The sequence below is a fragment of the Zonotrichia albicollis genome, chromosome 10 (genome assembly GCF_047830755.1).
Source record: "Zonotrichia albicollis isolate bZonAlb1 chromosome 10, bZonAlb1.hap1, whole genome shotgun sequence".
Taxonomy (NCBI): Eukaryota; Metazoa; Chordata; class Aves; order Passeriformes; family Passerellidae; genus Zonotrichia; species Zonotrichia albicollis.
Window position 1 is genome coordinate 5,629,501 of NC_133828.1, and position 21,421 is coordinate 5,650,921.

At 40.2% G+C, this 21,421-nt stretch overlaps 1 protein-coding gene and 1 long non-coding RNA gene across 2 annotated transcripts in view; both read left to right on the top strand.

Annotated features, from left to right (window-relative positions):
- Window positions 1–738: 738 nt before the first annotated feature.
- On the top strand, window positions 739–8,427 carry LOC141730507 (uncharacterized). The gene is made up of 3 exons (XR_012582038.1): window positions 739–811; window positions 7,846–7,902; window positions 8,250–8,427. It is a non-coding gene; the product is annotated as an uncharacterized LOC141730507 (long non-coding RNA).
- Window positions 8,428–15,045: 6,618 nt separating this feature from the next.
- The window catches only part of LOC102068631 (von Willebrand factor D and EGF domain-containing protein), a 178,389-nt gene continuing 172,013 nt past the window's right edge, over window positions 15,046–21,421 (top strand). The window contains exon 1 of the mRNA XM_074547885.1: window positions 15,046–15,434. Within this exon, the coding sequence (XP_074403986.1) occupies window positions 15,338–15,434 (97 nt within the window). The 5' untranslated portion in view covers window positions 15,046–15,337. The remainder of the gene's footprint in view (window positions 15,435–21,421) is intronic.

Below are 21,421 nucleotides of genomic sequence, written 5' to 3' on the forward strand. Positions count from 1 at the left end.
CAGGAGGTCATGGCACCACAAGGCCATGGCTCAAATACTGCTTGAAATTTCTGGAAAAGAGATCTTTCAAAGAGTTATTTCTTCCTGATAGTGAGAAGTGGATCTCCCTCATGTCACCAACATTTTATGCAAGACATAATTACTTTAATTCAATAGATCATAGAATCTTGTTCCAATCCCTCTGCCATGAGCAGGGACACTTCCTCTAGATCAGGTTGTTCAAAACCTCATCCAGTCTGGCCCTGGACACTTTCAGGGATGGGGCAGCCACAGCTTCTCTGAGCAACCAGGGCCTCATCACCTTCACAGGGAAGAAATTCTTCCTAATATCCAGTCTGACCCTGCCCTCTGTCAGGGTGAAACCATTTTCCCTCTGCCCTTGAAAAAAGTCCCTCTTCAACCTCCTTGTAAGTCCCCTTTGGGTACCAGGAGTACCCAAAGGGGATACTCCTCTGGGTACTCCTGATACCCAAAGGGGACTTACAAGAATATATCAGTAATATTCTTACTGATGTATTCTTACAAGAATATATCAGTAAGATATATCAGTAACATTTATTTCTACAAGAAGGAATATCAGGATGCTGCAGGAAACAACCTGTGAATGCAACAGTGTGAGCTGTGAAATCCTGAACCAACTTTTCCTACGGTTGCTCTGTGCAGCCTGGCTGCTTCCCAGGGAGCTCAGAGCAGAGTAGTTGAAATAATACCACCATCTGCTGGGCAGCTGGGTAATTCAGGGAGTGGAGAGCTGCTTTGAGAGGAGAGTGTGACTCCCTGTGTGACTCTGGTGCACACTGGAACATGCCTGGTAAGCCCTCATCACGTAATTCTTAATTTTTTTCTATTATTGATGCTTTCCCAGCTGCTTGCTGTGTAAGACTTAGCTAAATAGATAAAACAGATACATAACAGAACATGTCTGCCTTGCATGGCACGAGGAGGGAATTGGGGAACATTTTTCACAGCATTTCTGCGTGGGGAGCAGCACCCCTCCAGCAGCTGTGCCCTGTAAAAGATAAATGATGTTAATTCCATTAGGATTGGTATCATTTGCTCTCCCAGATGTGTTGCTCGCTCACATTCAGCCTGGGAAGCAGAAACCCAAAAATAGCCATGTCCACTGACAGGTTGAGATGTTTGCCACAGCCAGAGGTGGGGAACAGCGTGTCACAAAGGGCCAGGGATGGTTCCTGCAGGAATTACCAATGCAGCAGGATCATTGCTGCTGGATGTGACCTCATTCCTGACCCAAGTGTTTCCAGGGAGGATGTGAGCTGCCTGTGACACGTGGGTGGCACTCAGCAGCAGTGAGCTGCAGAAAATAAGGCTGCCAGCTCAGCACACATGAGCAAGGCTCATCCTCAAACAGGGATGGTCAAGGCTCTTCATCCTGTCCTGTAGCCCGAGGCACAAACAGGGATGGGTGCCTGGGGCTGTGTGAAGCTTTTCCCACCCACCAAGTGACCAAAGACCTGCTAACTGTTGGATCAGTGCAGAAAAGCTTTCACAGGAATCAGGAAAAAAGGCTCAAGCATGTGCCTGTTCCTGTGGGTGACAATCTGCTGGGGGAAGATGGGGGACAGCCCCTGTGTGGAAAGTCACTGAGATTCCACTTTTTTGCAGAGGAACAGTTGCTGGAGTCACACAAGACCTGCCCCCACTCTATCAGCCCGTTGGTTTTTACGAAGTTATAAAAGCTGTGACACCTCCAGCTCTTTCAGACATCCATGGGGAAACAGGAAAAACTGGATGAAGTAATTCCATGTCCTGCTGGGTGACACTGAAATAAACAGAAAAGTAAAAATAACTCTAAAGATTAAATAAAAATAAAAACAAAATTTAAAAAACCCTAAAAATATATGAAAATAAAATAAAAACAAAAATAAAAATATCCTTCCACTATATTTATTCACTTATATTTACTTATAAATGAAAAAATAATAGCATCAGATAGCCAAGGTGCAACTTTTCCATCAGGCGCAGGAGCAACAGTAGTTCCCTGTACATTTATAATGATTAAATACCATTGGTATCTGTCACACCTGGATGAAGCTGTACCATGAGCTGACTATCTTCCAGAAAGGACCTGGCTGACAATTTTTAATGTGGTTTTTTACACCCAGTACCTGTCCCCCAGCTACCCTCTGGCTCATGACAAGATACCATTATATGAGATGCCCCTGCTTCAGCCCAGTTTCTAAAACAATGCAGAGAATGAGGTCAGAAAGGTTGAATTAAAATTAAGAGTTCATTACAACTATCAAGGAATTATTTTCCTTGAGCCAGCTAAGAGCTGTCACATTACTTAATACCACAATGCCAAATTATGGGAGAGATTATTGTAACATTGTCAAAATCCTAACCAAATAAAGTGGGGAGAGGATATTTTCAGTTCAGCTGTGGAATGACCACATCTGATCAATCCTGGGAGTATTTTTGACCTGAATGACCTTCAGACTGTGACCTTCAGACTCTGCTTATTATATTTGTAATTAAATACAAATAAATAAATTTGCTTCTCCTGGAACAAGTCCTTCAGAGAACATTGTGTGGAGGAAGAAAATCTATTTAAATGCAGTATTACAGCTGGGTCATCTGAGACAGTTCTGTGTGCTTTGCAATAGCTTTTTTGCAAATATCAAGTGTCAGAATTTTTTTTTCCATATTTTCCTTCTCCAGTTTTTTTATTTAAAGTATCCTGTTTATTTTTGAAGTGTCACTTGAGCTATGCCATGCGTTATCATCAAGGCATGCTGCTGTAGTTAACCCAGGAAAATATTGTTTTCTGGGAAAACAGCACTAAAGCTATTGGTGCAATAAATTATTTTCTTTTGTATGGAGATCAAGTAATTCAGTGCTTACTTCAGAAAAGACAATACAACATACATTGGAGTCCATTAACAGCAACAACAAATCTTTTCTGGCTCTAGAGGCAGAATTAATTATTTACATGTTTCTCATTAACTTTTTACCTACTGTTAACAGTAGGTTTTTAAAAGAACCCCTTTCTCTCTGTGATCAAAGCTTTCAACAAGCCCATCCACAAGCATCATATTTAACCATTTTAAGTTATTTGCAGCCTGTCACCAAATGACATTAGCAATTTGTAGGAAATGTTGCAGGTATTCCAGAAATTCCAGAAAGTCTTTTTGGAGATGCCAATGCTTTCATCCACTGCCCTTGTGCTAATGTTAACATAAAATATCTTGTCTTCACCTTACAAAAAAAACCAAGAAACCTCATGAGAGAGTGGAAGCTGCCTGTAGACTTGAGATCCATGGATTTGTGGTCATGTATTTCCCTGGAGTTTAATCTCTGCTTTAGCATCTCCTGGTAGAACAGGTAGTGGAATCCTGGCCAACAGAAAATGGGTTCATATTGCTATTTTAGGGGAAAAAAATCCAAGTTTTTCCCAGCCAAACCCGGAGTCAGTTTTGGTAGGACAGTCTGAGAGAAGCTTGTGATAAAAGGGTCTTCATAATTAATCTGAAAATCTTACAGAATTGTAGAAATTCTCAGTAATTTTAGCCAAAAAATGGACCAAATTGCATTGTGTTTTGGTACCATTTTGACTCAGATCCTAAAACATAGAGGAAGCCAGAAATTATCAAAGATATTTCCATTTATTCTTCGATTGAGTTAACCCCTTAGACCCTCATGTATCCGTGAGCTCGTGCAACTGAATCTTTTACTAATTGATTTGCCTTCCAAAGAGCTTAAATAAATCAAACCCAAAACCACAACAACAGAGAAGGTTAATATATTGGGAATTAGATTTTCAGATTCACAGATTCACACTAGAAAAGGAAGGAAAGTGGCTGCTGAGGTTGCTTTGCAGCATTGAAGTGCCTCATTCCCCAAATGCTCATCTCCAGTGCTGGGCTCTGCAGGGCCAGGGGGGATCCTCACTGTGGTGGGCTTCATCCAAAAGCTGAAAACGCGGCTGATACAACAGCTCCTGCTCCATGGAACAGCCAATTTCTGCTCTGTGACCCTCTCCAAACTCGAGGAAGCATTTGTGATGTGACAAGGCAGGCTGCTCGTTTCATCAGCGCTGCCCAGCACCAGCTGCTCCTGAGGAAAGTTCAGCAAACTTGATAATGAGCACTGGGGGAATAACAGAAGATTCCTCTTCAGCTGAGCAGTAGCTGGTTCATATCTTAAATATTTTATGTCCACTGTACACTCAAAAATGCTGTGAAAGGTCTGTGCAAGCTCTTGGTTTTCATAGTGGTGTTTAGCCTATGTTAAGCACACAGAGAAAATTCAGTGCTGTGTAATGCTATTGAATATCACAGATCTAAGATTTATTACCAAAGGAAATTGCACTGAAGGAACTTACTGGAAACAAAACAAAACCTGTGACTGGGTGATGGATGACTCTGTTCTCTAGTCTTACACCAATTATTTAACAAAGCATTTGTTACATTTGACTTTAGGCCAAGCAACGATGTGAGTTGACATTTTCTAGAATATTTTAAAGGATTGACAATTTGCAATGCATTAGCAAGCCCAAAAAAGAGCAAAGCACATTAAGATGGAGATATAAAATCAGATACCAACTTAGCCAATGGTATTTAGTCATAATTTAGCCATTGGTATTTAGTCAGTTCTACTAAGTGTGCAGCAAAATGCTGTAACAAAATGAATCATAAGCTCCATGTCCCTTAATGCAAATTTTTGAGTTAACTCTTCAGCAAGATGCCATTACCTGCAGTGCTTACACGTTCACAATATGGGAGTCAGGAGCAAATCTGGCAGGTGCAAACATCTGCTTCTTTTTTTATAGCTGCAGAGAAGTGTCCTGTAAACCAGTGTGCTTCAACTTGGACCAGGAATTTATAAAGCTCTGGGCATGCTGGGGAAATTAAAAAAAAAAAAAAATCAAGTTTTCCTTCCTCTTGTGCAATTTTCTGAGGACTTATTTAGCCTCATGCAGGTTCTCTAGCTGGAAAAAATTTGGCTGAATTTTTGAAAGGAGTTCTGCAGACCATAGTTTTAGGCTAATAAAATAATAAAAAAATATAATATATAGAATATATATTATATATCTAAATATATATATTTATAATATATAGTATACATAAGATTATAATGGACTATATATATTATAATATATATTACAATATATTACATATATTATATATAACATAACATAACATAACATAACATAATATAATATAATATAATATAATATATATTTAAATTATATATTTTATAGATTGATAAAATGTATAAAAATGTATATAATTATAAATTAAAGTTTACATTTATAATTTTTATAAATTATATACAATATGGTATGAGTTATAATATATAAAATAATATATATAAAATAATAAAAATCTAATATGCATAATATAATAACAATAGATGTTATTATATATGTTACAATATAATAGTAATTATATATATGTATATAAATATATATATATAATATAAATAAAATTAATATGTTCTGACAGGAAACACTGATCTGAGTGTTTTATTGTGGAAAACACACACAGAGCAGGTCTGTCTTATTTTCATTGTGAGATAATTCTGAAAATGAGCTTTGAGCTGCTCTGGCACCAGCTTGAACCAAAAGGGTCTGGTCAGCCCCTTCAGAGCACTCAGCCAAAGGTGAGGTACAGAGTTAGTTGGGATGAAAGGAAAAAAATCCCCTTTTCTACACAGCTATTAGAGAAATAACTGCTTTAATGGCCTTTCAACCATTAAAAGGCAGAATTAGAGGCTGAATTGCAGTATTCAATTAACAAGCAGTCAGCTGTGTAAAGCCCATCATGTGACACTGAGGCTGTAAAATCCAAACAGGTAAATGTTTTTAAAGCCCTTAATAAAGTAAAAATGTTTTTTCTTGGGTTTGTATAAATAAACACCAGAATGCTTCCATAAGATTTGCTCTGATTCACCACTAATTTCATCTCCCTGCATTGCACTGGTTTGAGCCACAATAAAAAATAAAGCTGAAAACAGAAAAATTACCTCTGCTGCACTTGTGTGGTTTTCATGGACCTTCAGAAGAAGGAACTGCAGAATTTTTGGGTGGCTCACAGCAAATCTCATGTTACCAATCAAACTGAAAGTACAGAAAAGCACCTGGAGAAGGAAGCAACAGGAATAACTGGCTGAAGGCAAGATTATTAGAATTTTATGAATATTAGAAGCCAAGGGCCATTGCACTGAAGGTGAAATGTCCCTTAAAAAGGTGGCTAAAACAGCTAATCCAAAATGAGGTCATAAAAATGTCCAAATGGGCAACAAACAGAAAAAGTTTGGCAGAAGGAAAGGAATCATTGCAAAACTAGCCCGAGGGAGGTCTGTGTGCAGTGGGAGACAGGAAAGCAATTATTCAGGAGCAGCCCATTATCTACGGCCCAAAAAGCCACACAGGTTTGTAACACAGAGTTATGATTCCAATTTATGTGATATTTGAAATTAATACTTACCTTGGTGGGGAAAAAACCACATGAAATAAAACCTATTCCAGCCCCTTCATTGCCTCTAAAATGCTACTGGTCTATAACAATAAATATTATTCCATTAGTTTTATATTACTGGCTTTTCAAAGGCAGGTGAATTAGATGAGATCTCTTTACAAGAGATGAATTTAAGAGACAACTGTTATTTATAAGAGCTGAAATAATGTGTTTGGAGTGCTTCAGTTTTCATTTAACACCTGCTTTTTCCCTGCACACAATTTTCTTCAGAAAAATTCAGTAATGAATTGATTTTTACCTCTCTCAAAAGATGAAAATCTGGATTTTGGAAAATGTGTGGTGGAGAATACTGAACAGAGGAAGCCTTGTGGAAAATAAATTATTGGGCTGGCTAGAAATTGACCCTTAACTCCCATGAGGTCTTTCTGAGCTCTGTTGGAAACTTGCTTTTCCTGTGGGGTGATGTGTATAAATCAGATTAACTTCAGTGAGAGCAATGAAGTAAATATATCTGAGAGAATACAGCACTGTATTTCCAACATTTCAATGGTTTCTGGTGTTTCCAAGGTGGCCACTTGGAGGTTTATGACAGTATCAGCAGTAAAAGAGTGGAGATTTTGAAAACAGTGTCTGTGAGAGGTGGAGGAGAGTCTCCCGTCCATGGCTGCATTAGGAGTTTATTTCAGCAGCTCCTGTTTCGCCTTCTGAGGCAGCACTAACCACCAAATCACGTATTCCTAATAATTCTAATAATTTATCATTTAATAATTTTTATTTCATACATAAACCAGAGGCTTATGAGGTATTCCACCACCCTTTTCTTCCTAAAATTGATATATTCTGTAAAATCCCAAAAGAAGCTCTAGAAAAAAAGCAAAATAAAAGCTGGGAGCAGCAGATCCCTGTGGATGAGAGTTGAGGTGCCATGGCTGATTTATAGGCCTGGAAAATATTTGCACTGCCCATATTATTCTTGTTCTTGGGATAAAGAGAGGATTTAATTCACTAGTGCTATCAATCTGTTACCTTTCAAGGCAGTAAATTCACTAAATTCAGTAAAAAAAGCAATTCAGCTTCGTGGAGTTGTTGTTATAATATATCATTTATCATTTACTGTATGTAAGTACCAATAGCACAAACATTTAAAATCATCAAAAGAACTATAAAGAGATGAAAGGAAAATGTTTCAGAATAAATCTCTGTCTTTCCCAAAGCAATCTACTCTGAGATAAGGTTGTAGAGTGAAACATATGTCACTGGGAGCTTGACATAAAATTCTTATTTGTAATTGCAAATGTTTTAACAAAATTGTTAAACCTCATTTCCTATTTGTGTATGACACAGACTGGAAGAAGAGGAGGAGTTTTAAAAGCACAGTTTGATGCCTTGGTTTCCTTTACAGGGATGCAATGAGGATTCTCCAGGGGATTTCTCAGGGATCCTGAAACAATAAATTATGGTGAGCATGCTATGGAGGAGCCTAAGTGTCCTCCTAAATCTGCTGGGATGCCTGTCTCTTAGGGCTTTAGACTTAATCTGATAGTGATGAAAATTCCCATTAATACTTATATTAACTCATCATCTCTGAAAAGAAATTTTATTTGCAGCATTTTTGCCTGGAATGAATGTGGAAAGGCAATTGAATCAAATTAGGGGAGTGATTCACACTGCAATAGTCACAATTCTCTGCCTCTCGTTTTCATTCACCCAATAGCTTTGCCATGTTTTATATCTCATATCATTTATATAACATTTTTGGTACAGCTCTGATGGTGTTTTATTTACTCCTGACATCCTGTTTGAAAGCTTGGAAGAGGCAACATGGCTGTGGAAGGAGTGGCAAAAAACTCCTCTGCCCCAGAGGGGCTATGGCAAAGACAGGGGCAGGAATCGAGCTCTCCACGAACACAACAGGAACACAACAGGAATTGAGCTCTCCATGAACATAACATGAACACAACAGGAACTGAGATCTCCATGAACACAACAGGAACTGAGCTCTCCATGAACACAACAGGAACACAACAGGAACACAACAGGAACTGAGATCTTCATGAACACAACAGGAACTGAGCTCTCCGTGAACACAACAGGAGCACAACAGGAATTGAGCTCTCCATGAACTCAACATGAACACAACAGGAACACAACAGGAACTGAGATCTCCATGAACACAACAAGAACACAACAGGAATTGAGCTCTCCATGAACACAACAGGAATTGAGCTCTCCATGAACACAACAGGAGCACAACAGGAATTGAACTCAACATGAACACAACAGGAACACAACAGGAATTGAGCTCTCCATGAACACAAGAGGAATTGAGCTCTCCATGAACACAACAGGAACTGAGATCTCCATGAACACAACACCTACTCACACAGCCTCTCCCACAACATCAAATTGCAGCAGCCAGGGTGGGAAAGGAGGGTGAGAGAAGAGAGGACAGATGTGTGGACAGCCAATTCCAGGGCTGGTTCCAGTCTGTTTCCAGTCCAAGCTGGTGGTTCTGCTCTGACTCTCATTATTACCCCTGGCTGGAACTCCTAGGAAGGGATAGCCCTGGAGAGTTTTGTTTTCTTCAAAAAAAGAAAAGGAAAAAGGCTGAATGAAATGGTTCAAGGGATGGGCAGCGCCTTTCCTCTTCATGCCTTTCCACTGCTGATGCTGATGAAAACCTCCTGTGGAATGTCTTTCTGCTGCCTTTTCAAAGAAAATTCATTCCTAAATGGAAAGTTCACTCAGTGGGAAAATTCAGCCAGAAAATTTCCTGAGCATTAGTGACTGTGTGAAGGCTGTGAGGAGCCATTTCTTTTACTCTTTCTTTTGCTATTGAGACAAAATAAGTTCAAGACCTAGAGAGGAGAGGAAAAGTGCTTCAATAACACTTCCATAGTCATTAATATTAATTTTGCAGAAGAAGGATCAAAATGTAGTTTGTTTGGTTATTTTATCATGTATCCATTTCACTTAAGTTGCACAATAAATTATGTTTGCAGAGGCTGAAGCAATCCCTGATAGAAGGAATTCAGTCTTTCATACAGATTTTGTGGAAATCATATGCTTTTGTGAAAATGGATTCTGATGGGAAATCACCAGCCAGCTCCAATACACATAGTTTATACAAGAATGTACTCTTTATGAATATTTGGTAATTGCCAATCTCTTCCCACAGAATAATCATTTTTGGGTTTGAGCTGCTGAGCAACGGCAACCCTTCTCAGACATGTCTTGGGGCACTCTGGAGCAGACGCAAATTGCAATGTGATTTATTTTGACATCTCTGCAACAATTTGGGGTTTTCCATTAAATAAGGAACTGATATGAATAATCCACATGCCTGTGAAGGTGTTCACCGGGGCCCGAGGATGAGGGAAGAGAGGAGGATCTGACTCCATGTTTCAGAAGGCTGATTTATTATTTTATGATAGATATTATATTAAAACTATACTAAAAGAATAGAAGAAATGATTTCATCAGAAGGCCAGCTAAGAATATGTCCTGGGTTGACTATATGATGCTTTTATCCCCAATCGTCTCATTATGTTTATGTTGAATAATAATAAGTTTTGTACCTTTAAGAGTGTTACAGAGAGTGAAGGGGGAGAGAGAAGAAGCGCGCAGTTTGTTTTTCAGACACTGCACTCACTCCTCCACATTCCTGCTCCTGACTGTGTTGTCTGCGGACAGACAGCGGGACAGAGAGCTCTTCTTTTGCTTTTTAGTTAGTGTTAGCTAGCTGAGGCAAAGAAGTTCCCTGGACTGTTTTTTTTTTTCCCTTTTCTTTGGACCTCTTGGAACTGCTCTGGACTGAACACCCAGGAGAGCACCGGCAGCTGCAGCTGTGGCCCACCGGGCCGGGCCTGGCCTGCGACAATTCCAGCACTGAGAGACTGATCAGAGACTGAGTGGGTTGCTGCTTGAACCCGGGGTTTTCTCAGTTTGTCATCTCTTTTAGAGTGGCAAGGGGTCTCATTGTTTTGATACTGTTTTGGTCTTATTGTTTAATAAACAGGGTTTTTTTTCCACCTTTCTCCAAGGAGGTATTTTTCTTTCCTCCCGGACCAGTTGAGGGGGGAGGGGCCGATTGGATCTGCTTTTCCCACCGGAGCTCCTTTGGGGGGATTCTTCCCCAAACTTGCTCTAAACCTGGACAGAATAGAAAAAGAAATGAATAATAAAGGCTTGTGTCTCGAACAGAGTCCGAGCCAGCTGACTGCGATTGGCCATTAATTAGAAACAAGCACATGAGACCAATCCCAGATGCACCTGTTGCATTCCACAGCAGCAGATAACCATTGTTTACATTTTGTTCCTGAGGCATCTCAGCTTCTCAGGAGGAAAAATCCTAAGGAAAGGATTTTTCATAAAAGATGTCTGTGACACGTGTCAGTCCTGGCTGTGCCCTGGCAGTGGTGCCATCCAAGAAGGGCACTGAGGGGATGCTCTGCAGAGTTAATAAGGGCACAGCTGAAGTTCAGGGTGGTCAGAGCAGCAAAACAGTGAGGAGAGAGAAACAGAGACTCCTGCCCTGCTCTGCCAGAGCTGGGAGGGCTCCAGGTCAGGTCAGGGAGCACAGCCTACCTTGGTCCATGCCAAGGGGCACTGCACTTACAAGGAGCTGATTTATTGCCTCTAATAGGTGCATTTATGCTGTCCCAGAGCCCAGGCATTCGTGCTCTTGCTACTCTGAAAAAGCTTGGAGATGATCATGAGGTTCCTGTATTTGAAGTCTGAAGTCCTGCATTTTTCTTCACTGGCTAATGAGGAGTGATTCTCTAAAAGAGTTCTCCCTCTCACAAGGAAATTAGGAGCTGGAAGAAAAACACACCAAATGATCTAATGCAGAAATCATTCTCTGCAACCCCAGAGCTCTGAGAAGGAGGATATGCTCATGCGTAATGAATTATTACCCTAAAAATCACAACTAGTTCTCACTTAAATGAAGAACTTGGTCCTCTAGATTACATACAGTACTCCTGGCATTATTTTCTGAAGAACCAGCAATGCTTTATTCTGTACATAAAACAGAGGAAACGCAAACTCTAATCACTGTATGCCCACTGTGTATTTTCCCAAAGTGGGCATAAATTCAGATGAATTTCTTCCCATTCCATGTCATCTGTGCAATCCTCAGGTAAGAGATAAGGAGCAGGTTTTTTTGGCTAATAAGAGGTTTGAATACTGCACTTTGGGGATCCTAAGATTTTTGACATCTCTCTAAAATATATGGACAAAGGTGACTAAAAGAAATAGGGAGAGAGAATCCCAGAACTGATCCTCTTCTCATCCCTGTTAGGAAAATCCTTTGGTGGGAGGGGTGCTGGGACTCAGTCAAAATCCATTATGCCAAACCTTCCTCCTGCTCAGGAGCTGTAGAAAGGACTGGAATAATCAGAGGACACTGCCAGCCCATACCAACAGAGAGGGGATTGCCCTGGGGGCACAGTGAGTTTATTTCTTGTCACTGGACTTGGCAGGTATTTTCAGTCAGGTGGAAAAAAAAATACCAAAATGAAGCAAACAGAAATGGACAGAGGAGAGTTCTATCAAGTGAAATGTGTAAATTCAGACTTGCAAAAAAAACTTTATAGTGAAGACATCTTTTCCCTCTGAAGAACACTGTCCTACTAGGAACGTGTGTGTACAGGCAGGGTCATGCTCTCTGTGTCACCTGTGAATAACAAATCTCTTCTCTGCCTAGAAAGCCACCCCAGGGGACAGCCTCGTGTTAAGGGTATTCCTCAGAGGAAGCAGAAGGAAATAAAGGATTGCACAGCTGCCTGCTGGCTGGAGTGCAAAAGGAAACTGCCAGCCACACTTTTTGAGAAGCAGAACATGAAACTCCCCTCTCCTTTCCTTCCTGGGGGTGCCCAAGTGGAAGGATGCTTCTCCCTGACCTTCAGAAAACATGTGAGGGATGGGATCCATCTCTCAGCATTCCTCTGTAACCCAGATCCTCTGTGGGCCGCTCAAACCTCCTACACTGACTCTGGAGCCTGAGCATCTCACACCTGGAGCACAGTGTCAGGCAGCCACATCTTTGGAAGCTTTTATGTGTTTGCATTTTTATCACTGTGTTATCATTCTCTTCAATCCTGACACTCAGTCCTGTGTCTGAAGAAAAAGGCAAAGATTGTTGCTTTTAATCCTCTTCCTCCAGCCTTCCTCCCCTCTCTGCTGCTCCCCCAGGCTGCTCCATCCTCCCTGCAGAGCCAGCCCATCCCCACTCTGGCATGCCAGAGGGATGTTCAGGCAAACTCTGCCTCCTTCTTACAAAGTGAACACATTTGAGTACCCAATGTGTGTCTCCATCAGGCAATTCTTGGCTGAGTCTGAAATGCTGCTGGCAGCTCCCAGCTGTGACTTTTGGCTTGTTTTACTTCAATATATCCATCCCCACCATTGAAAATTCATTTAATACTAGAAGGAATGGTGTCAGGAGAGAATTGTTCCAAGCATCCACTGCCCACACTTTACACCAATCTTCTATGGAGTTTCAGGTTCTCCTCTTATTCCGGTTAAGAACTGTGGAAACTGTGAGAATATTTTCTGATATTTTTATGCAGGTTCTTCATGGTTTTAGTTTCACTGTTTTGGGTTTTTTTAGGACATTTTTGAGGGGAAAGGAGAAACCAGTGTCATTCTTTTTTTTCTGAATTCTGTAAGGTCTTATCCTGGATGGGGATAATGGGAAATATTTCATTGTCTGAGGTATTGCCATTGTTTGTCTTCCTGAAATGAAGGGAGCCATATCCAGCCCAGGGAAAATTCCTATGTGAGACAATGGGAAGCTTCAATTTCATCTTTACCACCCTCAAAGGCTCCCTTTCATTAAAAGGGAGAACACAGATAAGGGAATAAGAAAGTCTCCAAAATTTTCCCTTTTCTCCTATTGCCCTGAATACCTTCGACTTACTTTTTTTTTTCCTTTTTTTTTTTTTTTCCTGTAAACAGACAACTAAAGAGACATTGGAAAACTCTCTTTGTTGGAAACTGGTTTTGATTACCAATATTTTGGCAAGGATAAATCTCACCCTTCAACAGATTTCAGAGCTGTGCCTTTTAGGCCAAAACTTAAGAATCAAAATCCACACTGGACCCCTACCAGTGCACAGAAACTACCACAAATAAATTCAAACATTAGCAGAGAAAGCCATAGAAAATTAAATATTGTGTACTGTTAAACACAAATTATTTTTTCCATTTACAGGAAACAGACAGAGATCTCTTATTAAAAAAATATCAGAAATACTGGACTTGGAGTCTTGGTGTTCCTGAAGGATATAATCTAAACATCAGTGAAATAAATGGAAAAAACTTCCAAAGACTCCCAAAGGGCTACAAATCAGGCCTGCAACATAGCTAATCCAATGAGACTGCTAAAACCATTCTATAACAGCAAAATCCAAAATCAAAATTAGGAACAAAGATTTAGAAATTTCTTCTTAAGTAACCTATTTTTTCCTCAAGAAATCCAAGAATAAACTCCTTGAGCATTGTAGTTAAGCCAAATGAACAACTTTTGAAACTCCATGGCTGTACTGCAAAATATTTTTAATGGCTTGGTGTGTGATTTTCTATGAAATGCTCCTCACAGTGATTTGTGTGGAATGTTTACAGTCTTGCAAAATATTTTCTTATCAAAATATTATCTTATCTTCACTTAAACAAGCAGACATGATAAACTTGACAAGTCAAAGAAAAGGAGTGCTGTCAGGTATGGAGCAGTGGGTGGGGATACAATATTTTCTAAATAAAACACTATGAGTGTAAATATCAGAGTATAAAATGCAATTCAACAGCAAATTCAACTTGCTTTGCATTAAGGTGGGAACTGCATTGTCACACAATAAACTCTGTTCACATTGAATAAAAGCAGGAACCATTTGGCAGCAACAGGGTCCCTTGGGAGACCAAACTTCAGAGAAATGTGATGGTGCTGATGCCTTTTTGGGGCTACCTAAAGCAGAGGCCAGACAAAATTAAGAGAATAAAAAGTAGTTATATTTATTGAAAGGCCTCCAGGTACATTTTGGGCAGATGAAACCTCCCCAGGGGCTACACCCAGAATGGACCATGGGTCATGGGTTTTCTTAGAAGTTTGGACCATTTGAATATTGAGGGTTAATCTTCCAATTACAGTTCAGGTAATGAAGTTATTTAGCCCCAGTTTTCTCCCCCCCTAACTCCCTTTTGTTTACATCTCTCAGGGCCTGAGACAGAAAGGTGTGCTTGGTTCTCAAGCCTAGATAGGAATTGTTGTGTCTGACCAAAATGTGAAGACAGCAGCTGACACTGGGGATGGAGTTCAGAGCTGTACACTAAAGAGCTGCAGGATTACAGATATATGAAAAATATAAAAGCTAAAATCCTAAAGGCACCGGAGCAACCTGAGTGATGGAATTCTTTGTTTCTGTGCTCCATTCTGTCACTCTGGCTGCTGTGGTGACACTGAAAACACCTCTCATTGCTCAGCTGTGACTGCAGTGATCTCCACTCAGTGCTGGCTGCTCCAAACCCTGAGGAGCAGCACGTTCCCAGCCCCAGCTCCTTTGGGATCAGCTCTCCCAGAGAGGCTCAGCCTGTCCTGGAGCTCAGGGACAAATCCAGGCAGCTGCAGCACAGCAGCTGCAGGGACACGTGTGCTCTGTGTGTGAGTGAGTGTGTGTGTGTGGCTGGAGGGCTTCCCTCCTGGAAATTCTGGCATTAATGACACAGCAAGCCCTCTCCAAGAGAGTGCATTGAAAAGAAAGAATGAAAGAAAGGCGGGGAGGGGGAAAAAAAATATACAGGCAGGCGGGCTGATGGCTTTTCCTGCAAAGTTTAGGACTTCAAAAGTTCACTTGTAAGCAAGTGCAGATGCAGGGATAAAAGCTGCCCTGGACACTATGCAGCAACTCCTTCCTCCCCATCAGCATCTCCAGCTCGTTGTCTGCCTCTGCTGGATTCCCTTGCTGGCCATCAGTGCTGAGTCAGCGATATTAGGTAAGGATTTTGTGCTTTTTAATTACCTGATGGACGTTTAGGGGATAGAGTTTGTGTGTATTTGAAGCTGAGATGATCTTGTTTACGTTTACTTCTGAATGTGGATTAGAGTGACAGGGGGCCATTATTGGAAAGTCTCTGAAATAGGATGGGAGTAAGGTTAAAATAAACAACTGAAGTAATGAAGAAGGTCACAGTGAAAGCCAAGCTCACAATGTATATTGATCATTACAGGACATTCCCTTTCCTTTGCTACATTTTTTTTTTTTTAACAACAAAAATTTAAAACCTGTGAAAATTCTTACTTCCTACTAGAGAAAAAAAAAGTAAAATTATTTAAGGAGTATACATAACATTTTCCCATAAATGGAATAAATGAAACAAACCATAAAAGAAGAAAATAAAAAGGCTTAAAATAACATTCTATTCCTTTAGGAAAGAATTATATACACCATATATCAGAGGAACATTATAGATTAGTTAATTACACATATAATAATCATACACAGCTCTACAGCCTCTAGCAATAAAAAGTTCTTGAGTAATTTCTCTACTACTGTACACATTAATGTGAGTCTTGTGAGTTTGAAGGGGACATACATTTCACATGTGTGGCTTGTTTATACAGCTTTATTAATTGAACACAAAAATACATTGAGAATCATGTTAGACATTATTCAGCTAGTGAAAACTGAGTTAATAAAAGAAACTGAGAAAAGCAAAGGGCGTAGTGCTGTGAGTGATTATGGGTTCAGCCTTGGCGAACTCTGCAGAGGCACTCCCCCTTAAAGGAAATGTGTTGCAATATTTTACAGTGTTTAATTCCAGCAGAGTCCCAACTGGTCCTGGCAGTGACTGTCAGCCAGCCCTCATTAGCTCTATGAAGATAAAACAATTTGGAGCTCTCCTCACTTGAATATGAAAGGGTCACCCAGAAAGTTCTCCAGGACTGAACTCAAAGCAAATGACCTTATCGCCTTTATCTTCAAACAATGCCTTTAATTTCTGAAACCTTTTGAAGGGTTGCCAGTTTTGTGGAGTGTAGCAGCAACTTATCAGATAGAACAGGCTTTTCATCAGGGGGAAAGGACCTTTTAACTCCTGGTAACTAAGTAACTGTATTTGCCACTGTACTTTTCCTGCTGCAGGTAATATGTATGGACACACTTATTAAACTGGGAACACAAAGGAATTAAGTATTGTGCTGTCTCTTAGGTGATGCAGAAGGATTAATCAGGCTTGTTGTGTGGGTTTTTTTTCTATAAAGTGAACTTGGAGTAAATGGAACCGCTCAAAAAAGTTTCCATGCTGACAGATTGGGCTGTGAAATTACAAGGATATTAACAGAGCCATATGCTGTTTACTTCTGTACTCTAATAAACCTACTAATCCCATAAGAATTTAATGGTGAATAAGAAAGATCTGACCAAAGAGCTCTTTGCAGATGCTTTGTTTAAAAAAAAAAAAAGATTATGAAAAAGTAATTTAAAGACTAAGGAAGAACTTTATAATCTTCTGCACTCTTAATTTAGGTAATGAAGCTCACTGTGAATGAGGGAATTCTCAATATTTGGGTTTTTACATTAAATCCCATGACTGAGAAACACAAAAATATTACCAGCAATACCCATAGCTGCTCTCTATTACAGAACTAAGCATCAGGGACAAAAGCAACTCAGTGAATCACAGATGTGGGAGGGCTGACACAGCACAGCTTGTCAGACTTTTCTGAGATGAAATTCTGTAAATAAGTCAGTCAAGAGAAAAAGGCAATAGATTTTTTTACAGTGGTATCTTACATAAAAACATTTATCTTAAAACAGTTGCTTGTAACAACACCAGCGAAAAGAAATTTCTCCCCATCCCCTCTGGAGCCCTTTCATAATGTACAGCTGAGAAAGTTTTTAATTTGGATATGAGTTTCCTGCAAAGGTACCCTTGAAACTCCCAAAATCCACTGGGGCTTCACTGCAAGGTGTTACATATGTAGTAAACTCAGCTACAATTAATTGTTTGCAAGTTGACTCCTGTGGGTTTCCCTCAACTCTGAAACACGCAAGAAGAAATTTGAGTGAATCCAGAGGTGGAGAAAGAGAAGAGAGAGGATGGTGCCAGGGGAAGGGCAGGTGCCTACAGCCAGCATGGAAAGATGGTGTATTTTCCAGCGACCCAAGTGGTCTAATTTATTTAAGAAAGTAAATGGAAATAGTCAAAATATGGAAAATAGTTAAAATGGAAATAGGCAAAAAACCACTTGCAAAAACCACTCAGTATGTCTTGCAATTACATGAGTCCTGGTCTTGCTTTGTACAGGAGTGAAATGGAAATCAGAGAATCTAATTTGCTTTGTGTTCTACCCACAAGCAGCCCATGATTTCACTGTGAGCTTCTGCTGTAAAACCTGAGTGCCATGGGCTGTCCATCCTGGAAACAAAACTCTGCTGGAGCTCAGAAGGCATTTCCCCATGAGTATTCCAAAAGGAACCAATCAAACTATTCAGGATTTTCCTCACCTGCTTCAAGTACCTGCCACAGGTGACAAACTCTCCCATCCCTTGGTCAGGCTCAGACATTCCACACAGATCTCCAGCAACTCCCTGGAGCCCCAGGGCTTCTTCCACCTCAGGGTCCCTGAGAAAAGAGGGGTCTGACCACCCCAGGATCTGCAATCCCTGGAAACAGCTTGCAGGGATCAAGTGGGTCTGGTCAGACCATTCCTGTGCCTCTGGAAATAGCCCTGGGATTAATCTGCCTCTGTGGCTTTGCACAGCAGACATTCACAAGCAAACAACAACCCACTGCATGCTTTCCTGTGGAAGTAGAGCCAAGAGCCCTGGCTGTGCCAACAAAATAGTAACCAGGGAGAGGAACAGCCTTTACCATATGTTTCTCTCCCAACATTAGTTTTAGTCATCAAAAGTTGTTTACAGGCTAATATTTTATTTTCCTTTTTTTACATTTTTTCAATATCAAATACCACTATGACCTCACTGTCTGGAATTATCATGGAGTCCCAGAACAGTTTGGGTTGGAAGGGACCTAAAAGACCACCTGGTTTCAACTCTCCTGCCATGGCCAGGGCTGCCACCCACCAGATCAAGCCACTGGCCCAAATTAAGCCAGTTTGTATTTTTTCAACTAAGATAGAAATCTGAATTTATCTGATTTTGTGCTGTCAAAGGGCAGCAAGGGCTGCACACTGATTTCTGCTTGCTGATATTTTTTTGTTCCTTTTTGCCTGAAGGACAAGGGCTGTGCCACTTCAGGGAAAGTTCATTCATAAGGAAGGCAAAACTGGGCACTGTTGCAGTCTAGGGGTGAGGGAACCTCTGTCACCTTCATTTTTTGACTCTCTTGATCTGTACAGCTGTGCCACTATTGGATTTTTGAGTTTGAACTTTTCAGGGAAATATTTTTTTGCTCACGCATTTGCTTTTTAATCTTCTGATGAAAATTAATGATTGCCTTTAAAGTTATACAGGCTCAAAGATATGCTTGGTGTGAGAGGGCTGTCTCTCATCTGCATCTCCCAAGGATTTGTCTATTTCCCATTATCCTGCAAATGTGTAAGCTGTTTAAACCCCTTAGCAGCCATTTACTACTCTGCCCTGTGCTAAAATTGAGAATCAATTTATGAGACACCGCTCATAACAGTATAGGACATCCATAGCCAAAATGTTTTCTTTAATGGTCCAGTTCCTCAGAGTTATTTTGTCTCAGGATGCCAGACCTGAAGAAGCATTGTGCACATCCAGCTCCCCTGGCAATCGATAGGAGTGGAGACAAATCAGTGTTTGCTGCTGAGCTGACAAGACAGATCCCTGCAGAGAGGGAGCATCATCCCTCTGCCTCCCTGATGGCATGGGCACCTGCACTGCCTCAAGGTCAGGAGCAAAACCTCTGCTGAGGCTGAGAGGGGTCCCAGGAGTCACCACCCAGCCCCATCAGCTCTGGCAGGGCTCAGAACTGGCACAAAAACTGTAAATTTGGAGTCAATAAAAACTCTCAGCCCCTCGCCACCCTCCCTGTAAAGCCTAAGTCAAATGGCCACACACAAACTCGAGGGGACACAAAGTATTTCTGGTAGGTTTTAGTCTGCTTAGCAGGTTTTACGTGGCCAGTAATTGAAATTCCCCCCAAAATTCCCTTTGTTTTCAATGAGAAATGATCCATTTGCCTCCCAAAATGCTGTAAGTTCTTTATCATACAACTACAGTAGGAGAGCAGAAGGAAAATTTAATCCTGAATTAGCTTCATTAGAGACAGAATTTCTTTTCCAATTGTTTCTACTTCTTCCTAGACCACTTCTGTGGTGTACTAAAATAATTCAGGCTTTGGAAATGGCTCTTTTAATACATTTCATCCCTTTTTTTTTTTTTTGTGCCATAAGCTTGCTGCCTCAAAAGGCTGGGAACATTGTGGAAATACCATTTTGTTGATTTTGGACTGGGTTTGTACTTCATCTCTTTGAATTTTTTTTGCTGGGATAAGTCCTCCAGGCAGCCAGATTACTGATTTTGTCTAAAACTTTGTTTCCCTGGAAGATTTGTACTGACTTTTTGGTATTTACTACCTGGATGAAGTTTGGACATTGCCGGTCCAATGCAATGGATATTGTCTGCAGAAATGGATATTGTCTTTAACATGGCTTGCAGCACATTGCTTGTTTAAAGATTTTGAAGCTTTTTTTCAAATAGCATATTTTACCTTTGGTTATGACCTTTATTAATGTCATTGTGACAGCTACATTAAGTGTTTTGCCTCAGGTAGAGATTATTTGTGGTGAAATCTGAAAAAAACAAGGATTAGATTGAAGAATATTTTTATCTGTCTCTGAAACAGCACTAAAGCCATGTGTTAGTGCAGGCAATTGTTTGTACAGCTTTTCTGGGAAGAGTTTTCTATGTTAAGCTCTTAGGAGATTTACTTAATGAGAGTATGGACTCATTTGCTTCTTTCTGACACATCTTATTTTGATTATTCTGACGTCTATTTCTTTGATTGCTGTGTTCACACTGCATGGCATCCACAGGGAGCCACCAGGGAATATTCTACATTTTGAAAGGGGAAAAAAAATTGATTGCCTAATATAGCTGAGGGATTGTAGTAGTCTGCTCTGCTCCTTTTGCTGGGTTTATATTAATTCATCGATTGAGAACAAGTTTGCTTATTCCCCTATTTTTATTTTTTTTCCCTGCAAAGCAGCTTCCAAAAGCTGGATAGCAAATTATCTGCTTACCACAATAATGTAATGCATCTCCTGCGGTAGCTGAAGTGTTTTACAACTCGACTGTCCCTTGGCAGCTTTGTGTGCTGACTGCTTCAGTAAATGCCCCCTCCTGAAGTGTTTGTTAATCATTTCAGCAGCCACTGCTCTTCCCCCTGTCTGTGAAATCTCTGTCACCATAACTTTGGGAAACAGTTAAATTTAAAGCAGGTATCCCAATCACATCCCATCATTTATATGCACACACTGGTCAACTTTATCAAAACACAATTCCTATGAATTTGGTTAATAGAAGCTTAACCATGATTATTAAAATCAAACAAAAAAAGCAAGAGCAAGAAAGGCACCCAAAGAAAATCTTCAAGTGATCTCAAAATACATCCAATATATTCTCTTGGCAGCCAGTACTCTTTTGGCCCACTGGTTTACCACTAAGCCATTTAAAAAACCCAAAAAACCTCCCAAAAACAAAAAACAAAAAACAACAAAAAAAACACACACAAAAAAACCCCCCAAAAAATACAAAACAAAAACCAAACTAAACAACAAACAAAAAACCCTCCACCTCTGAGTTCTGTAATTTTCTCTATCTGGCTTTGGAAGGGAGAACTTGTCCAAATGTTATTTTTGCCCACAGGTAGAAAAACTTCCTTGCTAGGTATCTGGAATACAAAACTGGATGGTGCCCCAATTTTTCCTCCTCCTCATTCTAATAAGAAGAGGCAAAACATCTCCCAGTCTTTCTCTCCATTTTTTAAAT